The sequence below is a fragment of the Bos mutus genome, chromosome 11 (assembly GCF_027580195.1).
Source record: "Bos mutus isolate GX-2022 chromosome 11, NWIPB_WYAK_1.1, whole genome shotgun sequence".
In the NCBI taxonomy this organism is placed as follows: Eukaryota; Metazoa; Chordata; class Mammalia; order Artiodactyla; family Bovidae; genus Bos; species Bos mutus.
In genome coordinates, this window is record NC_091627.1 from 80,036,197 (window position 1) to 80,058,661 (window position 22,465).

A 22,465-nucleotide genomic window follows, 5' to 3' on the forward strand; every position below is an offset into this window, starting at 1 on the left:
CTGCTATCTACTTGCCACTGAAAACAGCCTGACTGTAGCATGGTGGTCAACTACAGGGGTGAGAGTGGCATGTGATTATTACTGTGTCTCATGTGTGACGTGGGAGGGGGAAAGGTTGAGACCCACTGGTGTGAAAGCACGAAAAGCCCAAATCCTATTGCAGATAGCTTTGGTTGGTAATCCCATTTATCACCTGTGTCACCCTGATGAATTAATTCCTCTAAGATTTGCTAAATGGGGATCATGAAACCTCACAAGATGTTGAGAGAGCTAAACGGAAAGAGCACATAGCATACAACTGATGCTCAGCAAGTGTTATTTCCTTTCCCTTCTGCTTACATGTGGCTTTAATGACTGCAAAAGCACCTGGGGAATTTAAGCACCTCCCTTGAGCTTGAGTGAGTGACAGAAATCACAGAGTTATGGCCCTTGGTGGAGTCCACACTGTCCATGCCCTCAGAAAGTGATCTGTAAAGATCACTCTGGAGGGAACCAGTAGAAGGAAATATCTAGTCGCATGCATTTGAAACTCCTGTGTTTCCTAAAGAAAATGATTCAAAGCACTTAGGCAGAACAGAACTCACCTCTGGTAAGTGGTGTCTCAGGCTAAAAAAAAAAAAATACTCTGATAACATTTTCAGAAAAAAAAAATATAAATAAGTATATATTTATAAATATATACTTATTTTATAATATATATTAAAACCATGTATACATATATTAATATGTTTAAAACTTTACCGGGATTTGGGTCTTATTCACTTGGGCCTCATCTCTCAGATGCTTTGCTTCTAGAAGAAATGGAAGAGCATCGAAACTAAAGCCATCAACACCCTTTGAGAGCCAGAACTGTATAATTTCCTAAACAGGAAGAAGCAAAAACGCTTGATTATATCAACAACACATTGTTGTCACAAGGTTTAATAAAAGTCTTGTCTGTTAGTGACTTTCCATCATAAAACAGTCACCTCCACATATAAAAGTATCTATTTAGCACAGCAGTGTCTGAGCCTCATGAACTTTGGAATAACTGTATTTATGGGCTCCTGAGATGGCTGGATGGCATCACTGACTCGATGGACGTGAGTCTCAGTGAACTCCGGGAGTTGGTGATGGACAGGGAGGCCTGGTGTGCTGCGATTCATGGGGTCGCAAAGAGACAGACACGACTGAGCAACTGATCTGATCTGATCTGATTCTTCCCTCATATTTGAATTCAGAATGTTACATATGTAACTGATGCTATGAGCATGTTCCCAAAGTTTAGACTCCACTGGAAATGAAAGAATAAAACCACAATGAAACATAGGACTCAGGAGACACTGAAACCACAATGAAAGATAGTACTCAGGAGACACCAGATACATACATAGCTTATCTCCACCATGCTCCGTTCCTTAGAAGTCACTCCAGACTGACAGAAAATAACCAATTAAGCAGCCAGTCATGAAGGCTGTTCCACCAGACTGGGGCATTTTGGAGGGAAAGACTGCAGCTTTCATGTCTGCTTCCCTTGCCACTGACCCAGCAGTTGTTATTCAGTGAACCAGTCGAGGAATGAAAGAATCAACTCCAAATGAGTCAAAGATGGTGTGATACTGTTGGGACATCAAAGAAGTACAGCCAGTTCGCTGGCTTCGAGGCATCTACACAGTAGCTGGGGACATGTGAGAGGGTTACCTAACACAAGGCAGGACACGGTTCAGCATCATGAGAGCAGCTTCCTCAGTCTGCATGACTGTTGGAGCTCCAAGAAGATCTAAGTTAACATGGGTGGGCACAGTCATATGTTTCCTGCCTTCGGGCAAGGAAAAGCTAGAGCTTGGCTTGAGATACCATCAGAGAGTAAGCCTAGAAGAACATTCGGGACTGTTTTGGGACAGCATGAGTCAAGCATGGAGGCAGAGGATGACTTGGCCTGTATGGGGACAGTTAAGAAGACCAGTGACCTTGAAAAGCAGACGGCCTGGTCTCAGTTCCCCTCCCCCTGCCAACCCCTCCCAGCTGGGCCGACGCCTGCACTCACCGAAAGACACCCTTCTGCAAAGGAACAACAGCTCTCCCTGTTCTCCTTTCAGCTCAATCCTTGCCAAAGGGAAGTTTCTACAGGAATGTGTACATCATATTTGGAGAAGGAAATGGCAACCCACTCCATCACATTAGAGCAGAACCACCTGTAACTTAAGGTACTGGAGTGAAGAAGCCAGTTTTCACCTAGTGAGGGGAACAGAGCTATAGACCTCAAATAAGGACTGTCCCCAAAATCACTTGCTAGATTCAAAGTGTCTTTCTTGTATCTACATGGGCATATGGGGCCTCTTGAGGCTGAAGGTCAAGGCTCCCAAAGGTTTCTCTAGGCTGAATGCAAGGCTGATGTCAGTCCGTTTAAGGTGAAATTTTGAATGGCAAAGCTTAAACAAATTTTTCGAATCTAAGAACAGACTCTGCTGCTGACAAGCCTCATTTTGAACATAGCTGACCCAAGTGCCCTTAAGCTGGCCCTACCCAGTGGAATTTCTCTTTGGGGTACAAGACCCACAAATCTATTCTTAGTAGCATCCTTCTTCACAAATTCATTCATTCAGTAAGTATTTGGGTTCCAGCTAGGGACCAAGCACTTAGCTATAGGCCTTGGAACTAGAACCACATGCAAAATACAACACAACCCAGACACAATCCTAGGTCTCATGGTTTTTTTTTAAGAATCCTCAGCTAGACAAATATTAATGCAAAAATACTGAAGTCACAGACACGATAAAGCTTTCAAAGAGAGGAGCATGGTAACACAAGGGTGACACAGCAGGACTTGCCAGGGAGGTCAGTGCAGCAGGATGGCAGGAAGTGAAGGCAGTTAAGATTCAGTTAGAGAAGCCCCAGATAGGAAGGCACCTCATTCATAGAACAGGATCCATAGTGGCTCTAAGGACCCACTTAGCATGAAGCTAACCAGGCTTAAGTTTTAAGACCCTTCACTGCATGGCCTCCCTTTCTACTTACATTCATTTTTCATTCTAAATAACCACGTTTTTTTTCCCGTACCTAATTTTATACTCTTTTTATTTTAAAAAAGCCCCCAAGTTTGGAGGATGGATACATGTATATGTATGGGTGAATTCCTTCACTGTTCACCTGAAACTATTAAGATATTGTTAATCAGCTATACTCCAATATGAAATAAAAAGTTTAAACTTTAAAAAAAGCCCCTGGTTTTTATAACCTTCAGATCCCGTACAACCGGGGTCCACCCCTAGGTGGCGCTGTTCTTAACAAGAGAGAACAACGGAAGAGAATCGGGGTGGGGCACAAATAACTAATCCACTCAAGCGGACTCTGACAAGAATGTAGAAAACATTAAACGCCATGCGGTTGTAAACATTAAGCTTTGGAGCACTAATTTCCGAGAATAAAGCTTCTTGAGGTCCTCATTCACTTTGGGGATCGCAGCATTGCTAGCTACCGAGCCAACATTAGAGAATGAGAAACACGGACCTCAGCATAGGCATATGGCCCTGGCAGGGATTTTCACTGTAGTCTGGTAAGAGATGTTATCATTGTTTGATAAGACAAAACTAAAAAAGCCGGATGCTTGTTTTTGAGAGTCTTTTTTAAAATTTTTTATTAAACTTTTTATTTTATACTGGAGTATAGTGAATTAATAATGCTAGGATCATTTCCGGTGGACGCAAAGAGATTCAGCTATACATATACATGTATCCATTTTGAGAGGCATTTTACATGCTGAGGTCTTCACCCACATAATCTAAAATTTGCTAAATGGCTCTTGAAAAATATTTTCATTGTGCTATTTATTCTCAACCAGGTAAAAAAAGAGAATTCCAGATTTTAATGGTTAAGTATAAGTTCAGTCACTCAGTCCTGCCCAACTCTTTGTGGCCCCATGAATCGCAGCACGCCAGGCCTTCCTGTCCATCACCAACTCCCGGAGTTCACCCAGACTCACATCCATCGAGTCAGTGATGCCATCCAGCCATCTCATCCTCTGTTGTCCCCTTCTCCTCCTGCCCACAATCCCTCCCAGCATCAGAGTCTTTTCCAATGAGTCAACCCTTCGCATGAGGTGGCCAAAGTACTGGAGTAGTTTCAGCTTTAGCATCAGTCCTTCCAAAGAAATCTCAGGGCTGATCTCCTTCAGAATGGACTGGTTGGATCTCCTTGGTTAACCATCGCTTTATGCCAATTAAGCTCCCCTAGTGTGCCGGATGCAGAAATGGGCATGGAGCCTAGTTCCCCAGGTCTGGGTGACCCATGTAGGGACCATGGGACTCTAGGGACAGTACACTGTGTCTCCAATTTCTAACTAACTCCCATGACATCACGCAGCCCTGGTTTTTCCACCAGACATGTCTACATTCTTTTCTCGTTAAACAACTTGCTCCTCTGAGTGAAGAAGGAATCAGTTCAAAACCTTGAGGCAAATCTTTCCTTTTGAGGTGACTGACATTACTGGATCCACTTAAGTAAAATGAAAGGTTTGGGACAAAGAAAGGCTCTGCTGTTACACGTGATGATATGCAAGACATCCTCTTGATAATGACATATACCCCAGGTCATCCGTCTCGAGAAAGAATGAGAAAGCATAGGATATTTCAGAAAGACAGAGAGAAAACCATATCCTCTGCTTACAAGCAAGGAAGGCAAACCAGCCCTACTGGTCTTTAGAAATCTGGGTAAAATTCTCTGCTGACTCTTCCAGAAGCAGGACATAGATCACAGCCTCCAGAATCTGACCCATAAGGGACCGTCCCATCTCCCCCACTGTCCAGCTACATGACTTAGGTTATATGCATGACCTCCAAAACCTTGGTTTCTTCATCAATAAAATAATACCTGCTTTACAGGAATTCTGTGAGGATTAAATGAGGTACTGCTGCCAGAGTCAACTGATGCTTTGGTCTTTGTGCTGTGCTTAGTCGCTTATTCGTGTCTGATTCTTTGCAATCCCATGGACTGTAGCTTGCCAGGCTCCTCTGTCCATGGGATTCTCTAGGCAAGAATACTGGAGTGGATTCCTGTGCCCTCCTCCAGGGGATCTTCCCAACCCAGGGATCAAACCCAGGTCTCCCACATTGCAGGTAGATTCTTTACTGTCTGAGCCACCAGGAAAGCCCAAGAATACTGGAGTGGGTAGCCTATCCCTTCTTCAGGGGAACTTTCCAACCCAGGAATCAAACCCAGGTCTCCTGCATTGCAGGTTAATTCTTTACCAGCTGAGCTACCCAGGAAGCTTATACCTGACCTCTCTGCTGTGTTTGACAACATAGACTAACCCTATCATCTAGAAATACTCACAGGACTTAGATCCAGGATACCACGCTCCTGGTTTGTGACTTCTCTGTCTGCTCAACAGTCCTTTAAATATTCATACTCCTTGGGGCTCCATCTTACACCCTCTGTTCATTTCATTTCACAACAGTATTGACTCATTTATCTATCACTCATTGATTATTTAACAAGTACTTATACCGGCCATTTTTGACACCAGGGACCAGTTTCACAGAAGACAATTTTTCTATGGACAGGGGTTGTGGGTGGGAGGATGGTTTTGGGATGATTCAACCTCATTATACTTATTGTGCATTTTATTTCTGTTATTATTATTACACCAGCTCTACCTCAGATCATCAGGCATTAGATCCTGGAGGCTGGGGACCCCTTACATATATAATAAGCACCACACTATCCTAAGTGCTTTACAAAGGTTAAACCACTTAATCCCCAAACGACTCCACAAGGCATGTACCATTATTGTTCCCATTTTACCATCAGGGGAATTGAGACACAGAGAGATGATGCGTCTTGATCAAGGTCATCCGACAAGTAAGTGGTACACCGTAATTGGAACCGTGTGGTGCCCTTACAGGCTTCCCTGGTGGCTCAGATGGTACTCCATTTGTTAATGTGGCCTTCCTTTACTATAATTATTTTAGTTGGAGGACATGCTACACCTGGCCATCATTGCCACATGACAACAACCCCATCAAGATAAATGACAAATGGCCCTTTGATTCACCTCAGCCAGCGCAGTTCGTTCACTGATATTACCTGCCTGACCTCTGTGGGCACTGTCCACATGGTAACAAGTCCGAGTTTTATCTCTGAACCAGACCTTCCCCTGAGCTCCATGGCATTCTAGCCAGCTACCCACTGAACACCTGGATGTCTCACAGAGAGCTCAAACTCTACACAACTGAGACCCCCACACACACACCCATTCTTCCCATATCTCCCATCCCAGGAAACGGACCTGCCACCCAGCCAGAATTCAAATCTGAAACCTGGAAGTCACACCAGACTCCTCTCTAAGGACTGATGATGCCTCTGCAACCGCTACACCTTCTGCCACCCTCACTGGTCCCACTGGGAGGTTTCCTAGTTACTGCATCACCCACCTCCCCAGTTTTTCTGCCTTCAAACCTGCCTTACTCAAATGCCTTCATCACAAACCATATTGATTTTTCCCAGTGCAAATTAAAAATTATTCCCCTGCCCAAGACAAGCACCTACCATGTCCTCCAATGCAGCTCATGATGTGGTTCCTACCCACCTCTCTCACCTCGCCTGATCACACACCCCCTCTCGGGACAACATGTACCCACAGTGGACAACTCCCAGCACTTCCACTGTGCTTTCTCTCTGCTGGGGACACTCCCACCTGTGTCTCTTTGCTTGGCTCAGTCTTTCTCACCCTCTAGCTATCATTGCTTCCTCTGTAAACCTTTCCCCAGTCTCTCCCACTCTGTGTCCAGGTTAGGTCCCTGCCCTGCATTCTCCTACTTCCTACTGCCATGAACACTCAGCACACTTTACCGTAATTTCCCATCTGTTTACCACCCCCCTCCAGAATATATTATTATAGCCCATGACGGCTACAACATGGGTCATTCTTTCTCACTCTCTAGGAATCATTGCTTATATCTATATATCTATATCTAGGTATACCCTCTATTTCCCATTTGTTTGCCACCCCCCTCCAGAATATATTATCATAGCCCATGATGGCCACAACACGGTTCCATCTTCAGAATCAGCCTACTCTGGCATATAGCCAATACACAGCACATGCTGTTTAATGAGGGAATGGTTTATAATGAAGTGCATGGCATACACGTGGTATAATGATGCTGCAGTGATGAGCATCAAGCACTGAGCTGGCTTATAAAGCAGGTAGTGAGTATATTTTATTTTGAATTGAGTTGCTTGTCTCCAGCAATACTGTGCTCAGTAGAGGCAGAACAGAACCATTACTTATGCTCTGTATCCCATCTTTAGCCAGGAGGGCATCTTGGTTCCCAGTTGCCAGTTGCTATAAATACACTAACTCCTCTAATCCAGGGCTCAGCCTTCCCACGTGGGTGGTTTCAGGAATCAGACTGAGCCCCAGACATGGGGCCAGGCCATCTGGAATCTCTTCCCTGCTCTGCAGCTTGTCTACTGATCACTTCTCTGGGCCTCAGTTTCCTTATTTGTCAAATAAGGGATTTGGAGGGCAAATTTTAAAAAACTGATCGGAAAATTATAAAATACTAGACAAATATAAGCCACCCCTCCTCTGAGAAGACTTCCTGACTTCTCTAGCTGAAAAAGCTCTAGCCCTGGAAGGTTCAGGGCAGAGCCAAACCCCTAATGGCCAGTGCAAGGGAGGGGACAAAGAGGAAGAAGAAGGATGTTCTGTGCTGGGTGTCTCCTGCCTGCCAGCCTCCCACCGTGCAGATAAGCTGAAATCTGATGGGAGCCCCGAGGAAGAAGGCTCAGGTCCTGAGGACAAGCTGGTATGCAAGCACAACTCATTCCAAATGCCTCCTCATCACAAATTCTCAGGGTTGCAGATTATTAACCTGCATAACTCTGCTTCAAAGATAAGTGCTGCTGGGGGAAGGAGGATGTCAGAAGTCCCTTCATGTGAAAGCTCCCTTTCCAGGAGCGAAGAGCCTTCCCTTACAGCATTCAGCCTTTCTTATTTACCTCTAATAGGAAACCTTGTAAACCAGCCTTGCAAAAAAACGTCTAACCTCTCAACCAGAGGCAGTAATGATTCATCTCAAGAGGGATTTCATCCTGCAAGGCTAGTAACTAAGGCTCCTATTTATGTCCTCCACTACTTGGATGCCTTCAAGAGAATTGCTGGGTTAGCCAAAAAAGAATTAATGTATTGCTGGCACATTTTGGCAAAATTTATCACATTTGTCTAAACATCTCCAGGCAATCCATCAATATTGCCGCAAGGAGCCTGGAGAAATCCACTGCCTGATAAACCAACTGGTTTCTATGAATTTCCAATTAAAAACCTGCTTACAAAAACTGTGTAGAAAAAGTGAAACACAGAGAGAGAAGCAGTTTGCCTCAGATTAGGCAAGGAGCTGTGGTTAATTTAAGTACATGGATGCCACAATCTCGGTGCTTGGGTTTGAATCCTATCCCCTTAGTCCCAAGGTGGGTGGTGTCACCTCTTTAAGCCTCAGTTTCCTTCTCTGTAAAACAGTCATGGTCATAAAATCTCCTAAGTTAGGTTTGTTTTGAACATTAAATGAGATAATGCTGGTAAAGCACTTGGCAAAAAGTAAGTGCCTAATAAGAGTGGGGGGTGTGAGTGTATAAATGATCTTCAGTGATGGAGAAGAGGAAAGTTCACACTCCATCAGAGAAGTTTAAAACTAACCCCTCGTTAGTGGGCTGACTGTGTCTACCTCCCCACCCCCAAATGAGACAAGGCTGCCATGACAAGGTGCCTACTTCTCAAGATCGCAAAGCAATTCATCTAAATTCTGGAAAACATATATAGTAAAAATAGCCTTAGAACTAAGGAATTTATAGGAATATATTTAAAAGAAGTGCAGGATATGTACACTGAAAACTAGAAGACACTGTTGAAAGCAACTAAAGGAGATCTTGAGTAAGTAGAAAGACATCCTGTGTCCACAGATCGGAAGAGCTAATATTCTTCAGATGGCAATACTCCCCCAAACTGATCCACAGATTCCATACAATCCCAGCAGGCTTCTCTGAAGAAACTGACAAGCAAGCAGGGAAGTGCAAAGAACCTAGAACAGTCGAATAATCTTGGAAAAAAAGAACAAGGTTGTAGAGCTCACACATCCCAATTTCAAAACTTACTATATAAAACTGTAGTAATCCAGACTGGCATAAGGACAGACATATAGATCAATGGAACAGAAGTGACAGTCTAGAAATAAACCCCAGTGTTTGTGATCAACTGATATTCAAAAGGGTTCCAAGATAGTTCAATGGTGAAAGAATAATCTTTGTTAAACACATATTGTTGGGATAACTGGATAGCTACATGCAAAAGAGTGAAGTTAGACTCCCTCTTACCAAATACAAAAATCAACAAAAAATGGATCAGAGACCTAAGTGTAAGAGCTAAAACTACAAAACTCTTAAAGGAAAACATGAGTTAAATCTTTACAACCTGGAGTTAGGCAATGGTTCTTAAATGTTATACTATAAGCATAAGCAAGAAAAAAAATAGATAAGTTGAAGATCACAGCAATTAAAAACTCTTGTGCTTCAAAGAGCACCATCAAGGAAGTAAAAAGACAACCTATAGAAAGGAAGAAAATTAATTGCAAATCATATACCCAGAATGTGTTAAAAAAAAAAAAATTTATAACTCAACAAAAAGTCAAATAACACAGTTTTAAAATAGACAAAGGATTTGAATAGACATTTCCCCAGTGAAAATATACAAATAAACTATAAGCACATGAAAAGACGCTCACTATCGTCAGCTGTCAGGGAAATGCAAATCAAAACCACAGTGAAACACCACTTAACTAGCATGACTGTTATCAAAGCTAAGACAATAGCAAGTGTCAATGAGGATACAGAGAAAATAGAAACTCCATACATGGCTAATAAAAATGTAAAATGGTCCAGCTACACTGGAAAACAGTTTCTCAAGAAATTAAATACAGATTATAATATAGATATAGATACAGATTATTATATATTATAATATATAATATAGATGTCACAGACATCTATATAGATACTATATGATTCCATTTATGTGAAATGTCCAGAACAGGCTTATTTATAGAGGCATAAAGTAGAGTAGTGGTTTCCAGGGCTCAAAGAGAGAAAATGCAGTAGCCAGAGGGAGTGAGTTCTAATGGGTATGGGGTTTCTTTGGGGGTGATGAAAGTGTCTGAAATTAGTAGAGATACTTGCATAATCCTGTAAACATACTAAAACCACTGACTTACATACTTGAAAGGGGTGAATTTTGTGATATGTCAATTATATCTCAATAAAGCTGTTATTTAAAAACAAAACAAGAACAGACTAAGGGGCACAGGTGTTCTTAGTGACTCCAACAAGGCATCCTCTCCATCTGGCTGACATGATGACTTGTAGAGAGAGACCCACAGCTCCCTGCTCTGCTCTATTTGGGTTTCCTCTTCACCGGCCTCAGAGCCCTGCCCTGGTATCCTAAATTCTTGCCCATGAGAGCCACAGCAGCAGCAATAATGAAAACAGCAGCAGGGCTAATGTTTACTGTGAATTATGTGTCAGGTGTTGTTAGAACCACCACTATACAGGTGTGAGTGCCAGCAACTCTCACCTGGGTGCTGCAGGAAATCTGAGCATCATCAGACCACAGAGCATCATCTCTGGCTCAGCAAGTGTCCCTATGACAGCATTCACAGCCCCACAGCATCAGCCCTCACCCTCATTTTTACACCCAAACTCCCCAACCCTGTCCCTCACTTCACTGAAGTGCACTGATAGTGTTGCCACATGGAATACAGGACAACCAGTTAAGCTTTAATTTAAGATAAACCATGAACTAATTTTTTAGTAGAAGAAAGTATCAAATATTGCACTAGTCATTGTTTAACTGAAATTAAAATTTAATCGAACATCTTGAAATTTCACTTGCTGTGCCTGGCAGTTCTGCGCAGCAGCCCCCAGGTCATTTCTGAAACACATGGAGCTCAGTCTCCCCCAGAAAATTTTGCATTTGCTCTTCTCTCTGCCTGAAGTTCTCTTTCCCTAGCTGTTCACATGGCTCCCTTACAAACATCAGGTTTTGTGCAAATGGGACCTCAACATAGGGGTGTCTCTGAGCCCACTTCACACTGGCACTACGAAGGTCTCTAAGCCTTCATCACCACCTGACATGTTAAATATTTAGCTGTTGTCTGCCTTCCCCTAAGGATACTGGGAATTCCTTGAGGGTGGGGTTTTTGATTCACTGTTGCATTCCCACTGCTTAGAACCAGAACTGACATGGAACAGATGATAAGCCGATATTTACTGAGTGAATGCAGAAATGTTGTGCATGGGTTATATCAACTCATGTTCCAAAAAGCCCCTGTGAGACAAACACTGCACCATCAATCGTGTCTCATAGACAAGGGATCCAAGACACAGAAAAGCTAAATAATTCACGCAGAAGCTCCCTGAAGCCAATGATGAGGCCAGGTCCAGACCCAGGAGCTGTGCCAGCTTAGTGCAGGCAGAGAGGCATCTCAGAGCTAAGGTAACAGGTGTTTCTGCCTTCCACCCATTTCAATTATTTGGGGTTAGAGGAAGGAAAGAGCCACTGACATATCTGAGAGTCTGTATTTGCATCAGACACCTTAATCCCAGAACTGAATTGTACTGCTTGATTTTGCTCATACAATTACTATTCAACACAAAGGGTAGCAAATAACCACCTAAGCACCCGTGAAATGGAGAAGTTTACGTGGATGTCTGTACTCACTTTTATTTCTTCTTGAACATCAGGATTACGGAAATTTAAATCAGGTTGCTCTTTCATAAACTGATGAAAATAGCATTGTTTTCGTACTTCATCAAAGTGCCAACTGGAGTTTCCATATACACTTAACTAGCAAACAGAAAATAGCAGATCAGTTCCTTAGCATGGTTTCTATGATGGTAAGACCCACAAAGAAATGATCATTGTCATCGTCAGCCCCATGCAGACTAAGTGCACAAGTCCCCAGAATTTTCCTTCTAGTGAGAGCACTAGATAAATTAATTCCCTAAAATTCCACTTGCTGGCCTAGTGCCCCACAAAAGTGGTTGTGATGTGTTTGTACAGTAGAAACTGTTCACAACAACCACAACATCAAAACAATGCTCTCAATGTAAGGAGCAGACATTTCTAATCTATTTTCTTGAAACTTCTGTCCAGGCCCTGGACTCCTATTTGTGAAGAAAAGCAAATGATGGTCAATTTGGGAGAAATACACGTTCCACTGATCTTGGAGCTTGAATCCAAATAGAGAGATTATTTAAATGATATTTTTAGAAAAATATTAGAATCATTCCATTTAAAATGCTGCTAGCCCTCAGGAATAAAAGAAATCTAGCAACTTCAAGAGGACTTCCCTATAGCTCAGATGGTAAAGAATCTGCCTGCAAGGCAGGAGACCCAGGTTCAATCCCCAGGACAGGAAGATATCCTGGAGAAGGAAATGGCAACTGACTCCAGTATTCTTTCCATGGGATTCCATTGGAAATCCCATGGAAAGAGGAGCCTGGGCAGCTACAGTCCATGGGGTAGCAAAGAGTCAGAAATGACTAAGTGACTGAGCACGCACACACAGTGACTTCACATGTTGGCACCCAACAGCATTTGACAGGGGTGCTGCTTTCCTCCTTCTAGAAGCTCACATCCGTGGCATTTCCAGATGGAGGAACCTGTGTCAGGTTTCCTCAGGGCTCTGTCTTGGGCCATTTGTTCATTTCACACTAAAGAGAACATCTAGACAACATTTACAAACTAAGGGATTTGCATAAATATTTTATTTTTATAGTTGAAAGACCTAGTCACACTGGGTCCACATTTCCATGGCAACGACTGGCCCAAGCTAAGTAGTAGCTGATGCCTTTTGAAGAAACATTCTCTCTCCAGCTCACTTCATGGCCCACCTGAATAAAAACCAGGATAAGATTTTTACAGCATATATCAGTATACGGAAAGATCAGTATACAAAATACAAAAAAATAAATAAATAAACTCTGCAAATCTATTTCAAAGGGACCAGCAATCCAACAAAAAATTGGAGAAAGAAACCATTAAACAGATGTTCCACAGAAATGGAAGCTCAAGTGAATAAATGTATGAAAAGATATTCAGCATCATTATTAATTAGGCAACTAGTACATCAATAATTAGTAATTAGATAAATAATCATTAGCAGTTAGAGAAATGTAAAATTAGGACCTCAAAGTTGTACCAATTTATGTTCACTCAGTAAAAATTAGACTAGGTACAGTCTTTAGCCCTTTCATTTATTAGCCGTGAACCAGGGCAAGGTGCTTAACATTTCTCTGCCTCAGTCTGCTCATCTGTAAAACAGGAATTAAAGCCCAACCCATAAGCCTCTATAGTGAATTACAGGAGTTAATGAATATAATCAATATAAAACACTCAGAGCCTGGCACACAGTAAGCATTAGCAAATGTTTGCTAATGTCATCATTATTTTAAAAAGTGGTGGATTGGTAAAAAGGAAAATTGTGTGTTTGCTCAATCACTCGGTTGTGTTCAACTCTTTGCAACCCCGTGGCCTATAGGCTACCAGGTCCTCTGTCCACAGGATTTCCCAGGCAAGAATACTGAAGCAGGTTGCCATTTCCTCCTCCAGGGGATCTATACGGCTCAGGGACTGAACCTACATCTCCTGCATTGGCAGGTGGATTCTTTAACCTGAGCCACCTGGGAAGAGGTGAAATTGCCAGGACTTGCTAAAGGGCTGTTCACCAGGCTGCGTATATTAGTGCTATTCACATAACCTCGGATACGGGAGGTTGGGAGAAAAGAGCACACAGTCAACTTTAGACACACATCATTTGAGTGCCCTTCGGTCATTTAAAAGCTGATGCCCAGGGGTCAGCCTCTTTTAGTGCTTATGGAGGTCAAGAGGGAGGCCCTGGAGTGGGGAGAGATAATCCAGAGAAAAAGGGTCTGTAGAAAGCAGGAGAGAAGATGAATTAGAGTACACAGAGGGACTGACCTGGGACAGAAAGAGAGCTGCCAGATAAACTGCAAGACATTCAATTCAATCTGAATTTCAGATAAGCAATGAATAGTTTTTTAGTGTAAGGGTATTCCAAATATTTTACACTAAAAATTGTTCACTGTTTATCTAAAACACATTTCACTGGGCTTTCTCTCAAGCAGGAGAGACAAGGTCTCTGTGCAGAAGAGGTGAACAGGAACAGGATGTGTCAGCTTCTGTTCTCCCTTTAAAGTTGGGTTTGCTGCTGAGGGTGATGAGATGCAGTGAAGGTGGGTAAGATGTCTGAAGAGGAGACAGGGCATGTTGATCAGTTGGATTTAGTAAAATTCCCCCAAAAGAGTGGATGGATCAGTCCAGATAGGGACAATGACTATGTCCAGAGGCTTGGATACCAAAGTTCAGGTAAAGAAAAAATGGATGGTTGAGTTTGTTTATGGCTACCATTTTACTGGACAACGGAGTCAAAAAGTCAGAAAGGCAAAAGGGTCTGGAGGGTAGCAAGACAGTTACTAAACTAATAAGACATGGGGTCTCAGCTGGACAGAGGGGGAAATAAAGGAAAGAGAGGTTAACAAAGAGCATAAGTTTTAATATGCTAAAACACATCAGCTCTACAACGAAATGAAAAATCCAAACCCACAGATGATTAGAAGCTTGGGACTTCATTTCTATTTCTTTGGGAAATTTGTTTCCCTTCTCTTAAACTATTGCTATCATTCATTTTCCTTTAACAGGGCTTTATAAATAGCCAGTTTAATAACTGAAGATCTGCCAATTTTACTTCTGTAAATCAAGCATGTTGGGACTTACCCAGTTGTTGGGTGGTATGGTTGTACCATTTTCATGGTTACAGTCATGCCAGATATAATAATCGGTATATTTTCCTGTCCGGTTCCGACTCCATTGAAACCAAGCATGTTTATCACTGGTGTGGTTTGGTATGAAATCGATGATTAATTTTAAACCTAGTGCGTGAAAACATTTCAAATGGTAAGATAATATTATATTATATAATATCATATTAGAATAATACAATAGTGAGGAAGAAAATGCTCTAAGCCAAGAAAAGACTCTGATGCTGGGAGGGATTGGGGGCAGGCGGAGAAGGGGACGACAGAGGATGAGATGGCTGGATGGCATCACTGACTCGATGGACGTGAGTCTCAGTGAACTCCGGGAGTTGGTGATGGACAGGGAGGCCTGGCGTGCTGCGATTCATGGGGTTGCAAAGAATCGGACACAACTGAGCGACTGATCTGATCTGATCTGATCTGAAGCATTTGGAGAAATGCTTTCCTTAAACCATCCCACCCACCTTCCATTAAATTTACCTTTATCGTGTATGGCTGCAACCAGATTCTCAAAATCTTTCATTGTTCCAAAAATGGGATCAATTTCTCGGAAATCTTCAACACCATGTCGGAAATCTTTAAGGGATGATTTATAAAATGAAGTAATCCAAACAGTTTTTATATTTAAAGTTGTGATGTAATCCAATTTATCTTGAATACCTGAAGGCAAAAGTCAAAGCCATGAAAAATAGTTTGTTTTTTCAGTTGAACGATTAAAAATAAAACGAATAGGCTTAAGACAGAAATATTTGGGGTTGTTTTGAATTTGGGTAAAATTCAAATAGCAAGGTCTAGTTCTACAACCAACAGCAAATTAGTCTTCTAGCAATAACCTTTGAACTTTAACATCAGTGCATAATATTTAAAAAATCTGTCTGTGGTTTGTTCATATTTTATACTTAAAACCAAAACTACACTATTGTTAATTTATTCTACACATGGTTTCAAGCACCTAATCCAAGCAAGATGCTGCTAAGTACCAAGATACAAAGAAGAATAGCATATGCACTCTGGATGGTCACGTGATCTAAGCTGCACTGTCCAGTGTGCAGCCACTTGCCACGTGGCTCTCAAGCACTTGCAATGTGACTAGTCTAAACTGAGATGTGTTGTAAATGTAAAACACACACTGGACACTGAAAACCCAGTATGACAAGAAAGAATGTAAAATAGCTCATTTATATTTTTATATTGATTATATGTAACAAAGACCCTGATGCTGGTCATTAGAAAAGACCCTGATGCTGGGAAAGATTGAAGGCAGAAGGAGAAGAGGGCAACAGAGAATGAGATGGTTGGATGGCATCACCGACTCAATGGATGTGAACTTGGGGAAACTGCAGAGATGAGGAGGGACAGGGAAGCCTGGTATGCTGCAGTCCATGGGGTCGTGAAGAGTTGGATTCAACTGAGCGACTGAACAACAACAATATATTGAAATGATAGTTGATATGTTGGATTAAACAAAGTATATTATTCAAATTAAGTTCACTCGTTTCTCTTTTACTTTTTTAATATGGCTGCTAGAAAACTGTCAATTACCTATGTGGTCCACATTCTATTTCCTTTGGATGGCACTGAAGTCAAACACTTATACAGAAGAGAACTTTAGACTTAGATGAGAAGAGACATAGGAATGAAACTCTTGTACTTGGGACCCCGTAGGATAATTAGCAGTTAGTGGGGGGAAGTGCTTCTAGTTCAGAGTCCTAAATGCGGAGTCCGAGTTTAGTACTCGGTCTGCAGTGACTTCCTGTGGGACCCCTGTCAGAAGTCGCTGAGGCCAAAGCAGGAGTCAGGCTGCTTATCTGTGTCCTGACTATACTTCAGTTCCCTTCCGTGGATGGCCGTGAGACCTCCTGGGGTATCAACAGGCAACAAAAGAATTTTGATTTAAGTCAGATTAAAGTCAAAATTTTGATTTATATCAAGAATAAGCACAAAGGAACAGGATGATAAAAACGAATAGGCCAAATGGACACAGAGTAACAAAGCATCTCCGGATGTCCACATTCCAGGGGACAGAACGCAATAGACTAAACTGAAACCTGGAACATCTTCTTCAAATTAGAACATAATCCTCTCAACCTCTAGAAAAAATACCTATTAATTACAGGAAGCAGCCACAAGGAAAAGTTATGGGCAATGACAAATGTGAGAGGTGAATACAAGTTGCCCTTTGCACAGGGAATTTAGAAGATTACAGAGGCAGGGCCAGGAAGTGGGTAGTATATTTTAGGGCTATAGGGTTTTTGGCTTTATTCCATCAAAACATCACTTTGCAAAGCATTTACTTTGTAAGCAGCAGCAGGTGATAGGATCATGCTAGGGGCTGAGGGGTTGGAAGGAAAGTCACCCAGATACGTTACACCGAAGCACCAGAGGTGCAGCTCCATCCAAAACACTGAAAGAGTTTGGGGAGGGTAGCGCCCCCTCTGATTAAGAGATTAAATAGATTAATGAAGGAAGTGGGTTTGAACTGCATCTTAAAGGTCAGATAGTATTTCAATTAGTTAAGATGCAGGATGATTTTTAAGAGAAAAATTATATGAGTGTGAAGAAGAAGTCTTTTATTAGTTTACTAAAGAAAGCTGAAGATTTTAGGAGTGTGTTTGAACCATTTTAAAGTTCGACTAAGCTCATTACCACTTCCTATACTCTTTTCGATGCGTAACATAATCACATTTATTTAAGAATGTATTCCAATATCAAAAAGCAAAATTCAACAATGCAAAACCTCAATTACTTTCGTACCAACCTAATAGTTTTGTGAGGACTCCCTGATGTATTCAGACATTTTCATGTAAGGTGCAGGCCTTGACCACACAGTTCTGAGACAAATCTATCCTTATATACTGTATTCTAGACCAACTACAGTCTCAAAGGCTGCAGTTTCTGAGTCTAAGCTGTCCACTAATTGAGGAAGTAGTAGTGACCTGTTACAGGAGGTGTGCAAGGAAAGTCATCTTTTAGAATGCTGGACTGGGGCCTTCTCAGTAAGTCAGAAGAAGGGGCTGCAAAATGGAGGGCCTTACAGACTCTACAGCGATGAAAAGAGGAATACTAAGCACCAGGAAGGGAGCCAAGCAACTAGCCAAAAACAAACAATTCAGCAAGCTATTATATATCAGGCATCTAGAGTTATACCCAATACATTCATGTGTGCTCAGTTGCTCAGTGGTGTCCAACTCTTTGCGACGCCCCCAGACTGTAGCCTATCAGGCTCCTCTGTCCGTGGGATTTTCCAGACAAGAACACTGGAGTGGGTTGCCATTCCCTTCTCTATCCCATACTCTTAAATCATTATTTTGTCTTCTTCAAGCCAAACAGCATTATCAAAAATTATCTTATTAGTTTATTTGTTCCTTATTGTTTCCCTTAACTGGGTAACCATATCAACCAATTTGCCTGGGACAGTTTCCTGCAATTGGTTTGTGTCCTCACTTGAGCAATAAATAATAAGGCCATCCCATACATAACACACTAGGAAATTATTAGCATATCTTTAAAAATATTTTTTACTTTCTTTATTAAGATGGATTTTTTTAAAATAATCCTTAATTCAACTAATGACCAACCCACACTATACCTTTTCTTCATTTCTCAAGATTTAAGCTTTTAAAGACTTAGTCTATACATTTTAAAGATATCACTTAATCTTCTTCTAAAATAATGAAGTATGCTTTGCTTATTAATCAGAATCTCTCTGCCAGATTAGTAAACTAGCCACTGTGCACCCTGGAAAAGGGATTCCAAAGAGTCTAAACAGTCACTCTGAGATGACCAACTCTAAAGTGTACAGAAGCAGGACACATTTCAGGAGGAAACTTGCTCATGCAGGAAGTTAGACCAGATGACTATGCAAAAGTTCCTACTGGGCAATAAACTTAACAGCCCTTTGGGGGCTCAAAGGGCTCCAGCAAGTATCCTTTCATCATATGCCAAGAATTGCTGGGTTCTGCTGAGTGGCTTTTTAAAATATCATAAACAAGGAGAAAGGCATCATCAAGTCATACTGGGTGGAATGTGCTTATTACCACACAGCCCAGGCATAATGAGCTTCCAGGACGAAGAGCCCTAAACCAACCTCATCCCGCCCGGCACCAAGTCTCAAGGCACGCACCTTTCAGATCTCCGTCCCCATCCTTGTTGCTGTCCCTGAAAGACCTTGGGTAGATCTGGTACATGGGTCCCGCCTGCCACCAGTCCAGGCACTTGGGAGAGATGGCAATGATGGCTATGGTGGCCGCAATGAGCACAAGCACGGAAGCCACGGTGAGCCAGAAGAGCACCTCCCGCGGTATCCGGTAGCAGGCCTGGCCCGAGAACTGAAATAGCACCTCTTTGGGCATCCCAGCGTAGGGCCGGACATCCTTCACATCGGGCTCCCCGGGGCCAAGGATGTCCACGGTGTTGTGCTGTGGCCCGACCACTGGGCTGCTTGGGTCCAGGTCAGTCTCCAGGATGTCTTCATTTTGTACAAACCCGTTGTTGGTCTGGCCTTCCTTCGCATTTAATCCAATAGAATCTCTCTTGCTTTTATCCTCAGCCATGTTTCACAATCTTATCCCTGCCGAGTGCCTTTCTTCAGTAACAAAAGGGAGAAGAGAGCTTGCAGAAATGCTTGATCGTGTTAATGAGCTTTTCATGGTTTATAAATAAACCTGACTGGACAAAGTTCAGCCAAGGAAGAAAGGGTAAAGGTAAAGTGGGGTTTTTAAAAATTCTCCTTACACCCTGTGAGACCGATGTAGCAACAGTCAACCACATGGAGGGATTCAGATCTGGACTGGAGCAGAGGCACAGAGGAGGTGAAATGGGAAGAGGACACAGCGTTCCACTGCAGTTTAAGACCTTACTTGCAAATAGTCACAGCAGCATTAATCACAACAGTCAAAAGGTGGAAAGAAGCCAAGTGGATGAATGGACAACCAAACTGTGACATATACTTTAGAAAGGAATGAAATTCTGACAGGTGCCGCAACATGGATGAACCTTGAAGACATTATGCTAAGTGAAGGAAGCCAGAGACAAAAGGACAGATGTCGTCTGAGTGCACTTATGTGAGGTAGGTACGAATTCATAAAAACAGAGCAGAAGGGTAGGTAACGGGAGTCGGAAGAAAGGAGGTCATGAGCAGTTCTTGTTTAATGAGTATAAAGTTTACATTTTGGACTATGCAGAAGTTCTGGAGGTGGTCGTGCACCAATGTAAATGTATTTAACGCCACTGAATTGTACACTTTCAAGTTCTTAAAGTGGTAAATTTTATATTATGTATATTTCACCACAATAAAAAATAGCTTAAATTTTCTTTCTTGTTAACTAGATATGAGAAAAAGAAACAGAATTTTGCAGGGGAAAACATGCTTTTCTTTACTTTTTATTTTGAAGGTCTCTTCTACAAACCCAAGAGGAAGAGGATCTGAAGACAGGGGACAACACCACCTTTGTCACTGAAACTATTGTATCTCAGTTCAAGCCAACCTGATACATGCCTATTTGTATGCTCAGTTCGACCCCAGGTGCCTTCAGTCTTGTTTCCTATTTTCAGAAGAGTATGGTTGCCCATTCTTGGAAGCACTTTTCCAAGTGGGGATGGTGGAATGGGGAATTTCATGTCTAGCAAATTCAAGTGGTTTATTATAGGTAAACAGTTCTTAACACAAGCACTAAAGACTTGTTTAATCATTGACAAGTATAAAATATAAATTTGCAACCAAGAAGAAACTGCATTAAAAGTGAGGTATGCTTTCCTAGAAGATTATGCAAACCTTAAAAGAATATGATGATTCATGGCTTCCTTCTAATCAGTGCACATATAATAAACGGTTCTATGACTCTTTTGATCAAATAAGAAATTTTTTGTTTTAAGTGAAGAAAGTTACATGAATTACTAATATTACTGTTAATTTGTAGAGTGACTTAGAAGCAGTAATTGGTACAGAGAAATGAGCTGTTTGATTTTGGCTAAGTTATTTTTTTAAGTGAGTAAATCCCAAAATCTAGCTCATTCAATGCGTCTGATAAGGAGCATCTCTCATTATTACTAATTAGGCATACTGTATATTTTTTAACAATTAAAGGAATTTAACTTGTATGTTTCCAAATCACTTTATCTCTCACACACATAATGGTAATTTTCACCATAGGAGCTAATTGAAAGGATTTTTTGAACAGTAAAAGCAATTACAAAGATTGAATTTATTGAATAAAATTTATTATACAACAAAGCATATAATTAAAGAACATATGACAAATTTGGAAATGCATTGGTAATAAATATGCCAAAAAACTTTATGTTTTTAACATTAAAGGTATGTATACATTGTTAGACATTCAGTTCAATTCAGTCGCTCAGTCGTGTCCGACTCTTTGCGACCCCATGAACCGCAGCACGCCAGGCCTCCCTGTCCATCACCAAATCCCGTAGCTTACTCAAACTCATATCCATCAGTCAGTGGTGCCATCCAACCATCACATCCTCTGTCATCCCCTTCTCCTGCCCTCAATCTTTCCCAGTATCAGGGTCTTTTCAAATGAGTCAGCTCTTCACATCAGGTGGCCAAAATATTGGAGTTTCAGCTTCAACATCAGTCCTTCCAATGAACACCCAGGACAGATCTCCTTTAGGATGGACTGGTTGGATCTCCTTGCTGTCCAAGGGATTCTCAAGAGTATTCTCCAACACCACAGTTCAAAAGCATCAATTATCTGGCGCTCAGCTTTCTTTATAGTCCAACTCTCACATCCATACATGACTACTGGAAAAACCATAGCCTTGACTAGATGGACCTTTGTTGACAAAGTAATGTCTCTGTTTTTAATATGCTGTCTAGGTTGGTCATAACTTTCCTTCCAAAGAGTAAGCGTCTTTTAATTTCATGGCTGCAATCACCATCTGCAGTGATTTTGGACCCCCCAAAAATAAAGTCTGCCACTGTTTCCACTGTTTCCCCACCTATTTCCCATGAAATGATGGGACCAGATGCCATGATCTTAGTTTTCTGAATGTTGAGCTTTAAGCCAACTTTTTCACTCTCCTCTTTCACTTTCATCAAGAGGCTTTTGAGTTCCTCTTCACTTTCTGCCATAAGGGTGGTGTCATCTGCATATCTGAGGTCTTTGATATTTCTCCCAGCAATCTTGATTTTAGCTTGTGCTTCCTCCAGCCCAGCGTTTCTCATGATGTACTCTGCATATAAGTTAAATAAGCAGGGTGATAATATACAGCCTTGACATACTCCTTTTCCTATTTGGAACCAGTCTGTTGTTCCATGTCCAGTTCTAAATGTTGCTTCCTGACCTGCATACAGGTTTTTCAAGAGGCAGGTCTGGTATTCCCATCTCCTTCAGAATTTTCCACAGTTTATTGTGATCCACACAGTCAAAGGCTTTGGCATAGTCAATAAAGCAGAAATAGATGTTTTTCTGGACCTCTCTTGCTTTTTCAATGATCAAGCAGATGTTGGCAATTTGATTATGTATACATATATAAAATTTCATAATATCAGTTTAAAAATGTCAGTTAAAGCTTGAAAAAAAGGTTGTAAACAGATATTTCACAAAAATCAACTCATTAATGTTAGAGAAATAAG

At 41.6% G+C, this 22,465-nt stretch overlaps 1 protein-coding gene across 1 annotated transcript in view; it reads right to left on the reverse strand.

The window, feature by feature from the left end:
• The window catches only part of SLC3A1 (solute carrier family 3 member 1), a 33,215-nt gene extending 13,794 nt beyond the window's left edge, over positions 1-19,421 (reverse strand). The window contains exons 1-5 of the mRNA XM_005903304.3: positions 18,992-19,421; positions 15,349-15,528; positions 14,828-14,982; positions 11,750-11,875; positions 742-861 (exon numbers count right to left, since the gene is read on the reverse strand). Of these exons, the coding sequence (XP_005903366.1) occupies positions 742-861; positions 11,750-11,875; positions 14,828-14,982; positions 15,349-15,528; positions 18,992-19,421 (1,011 nt within the window). The remainder of the gene's footprint in view (positions 1-741; positions 862-11,749; positions 11,876-14,827; positions 14,983-15,348; positions 15,529-18,991) is intronic.
• Positions 19,422-22,465: the final 3,044 nt, after the last annotated feature.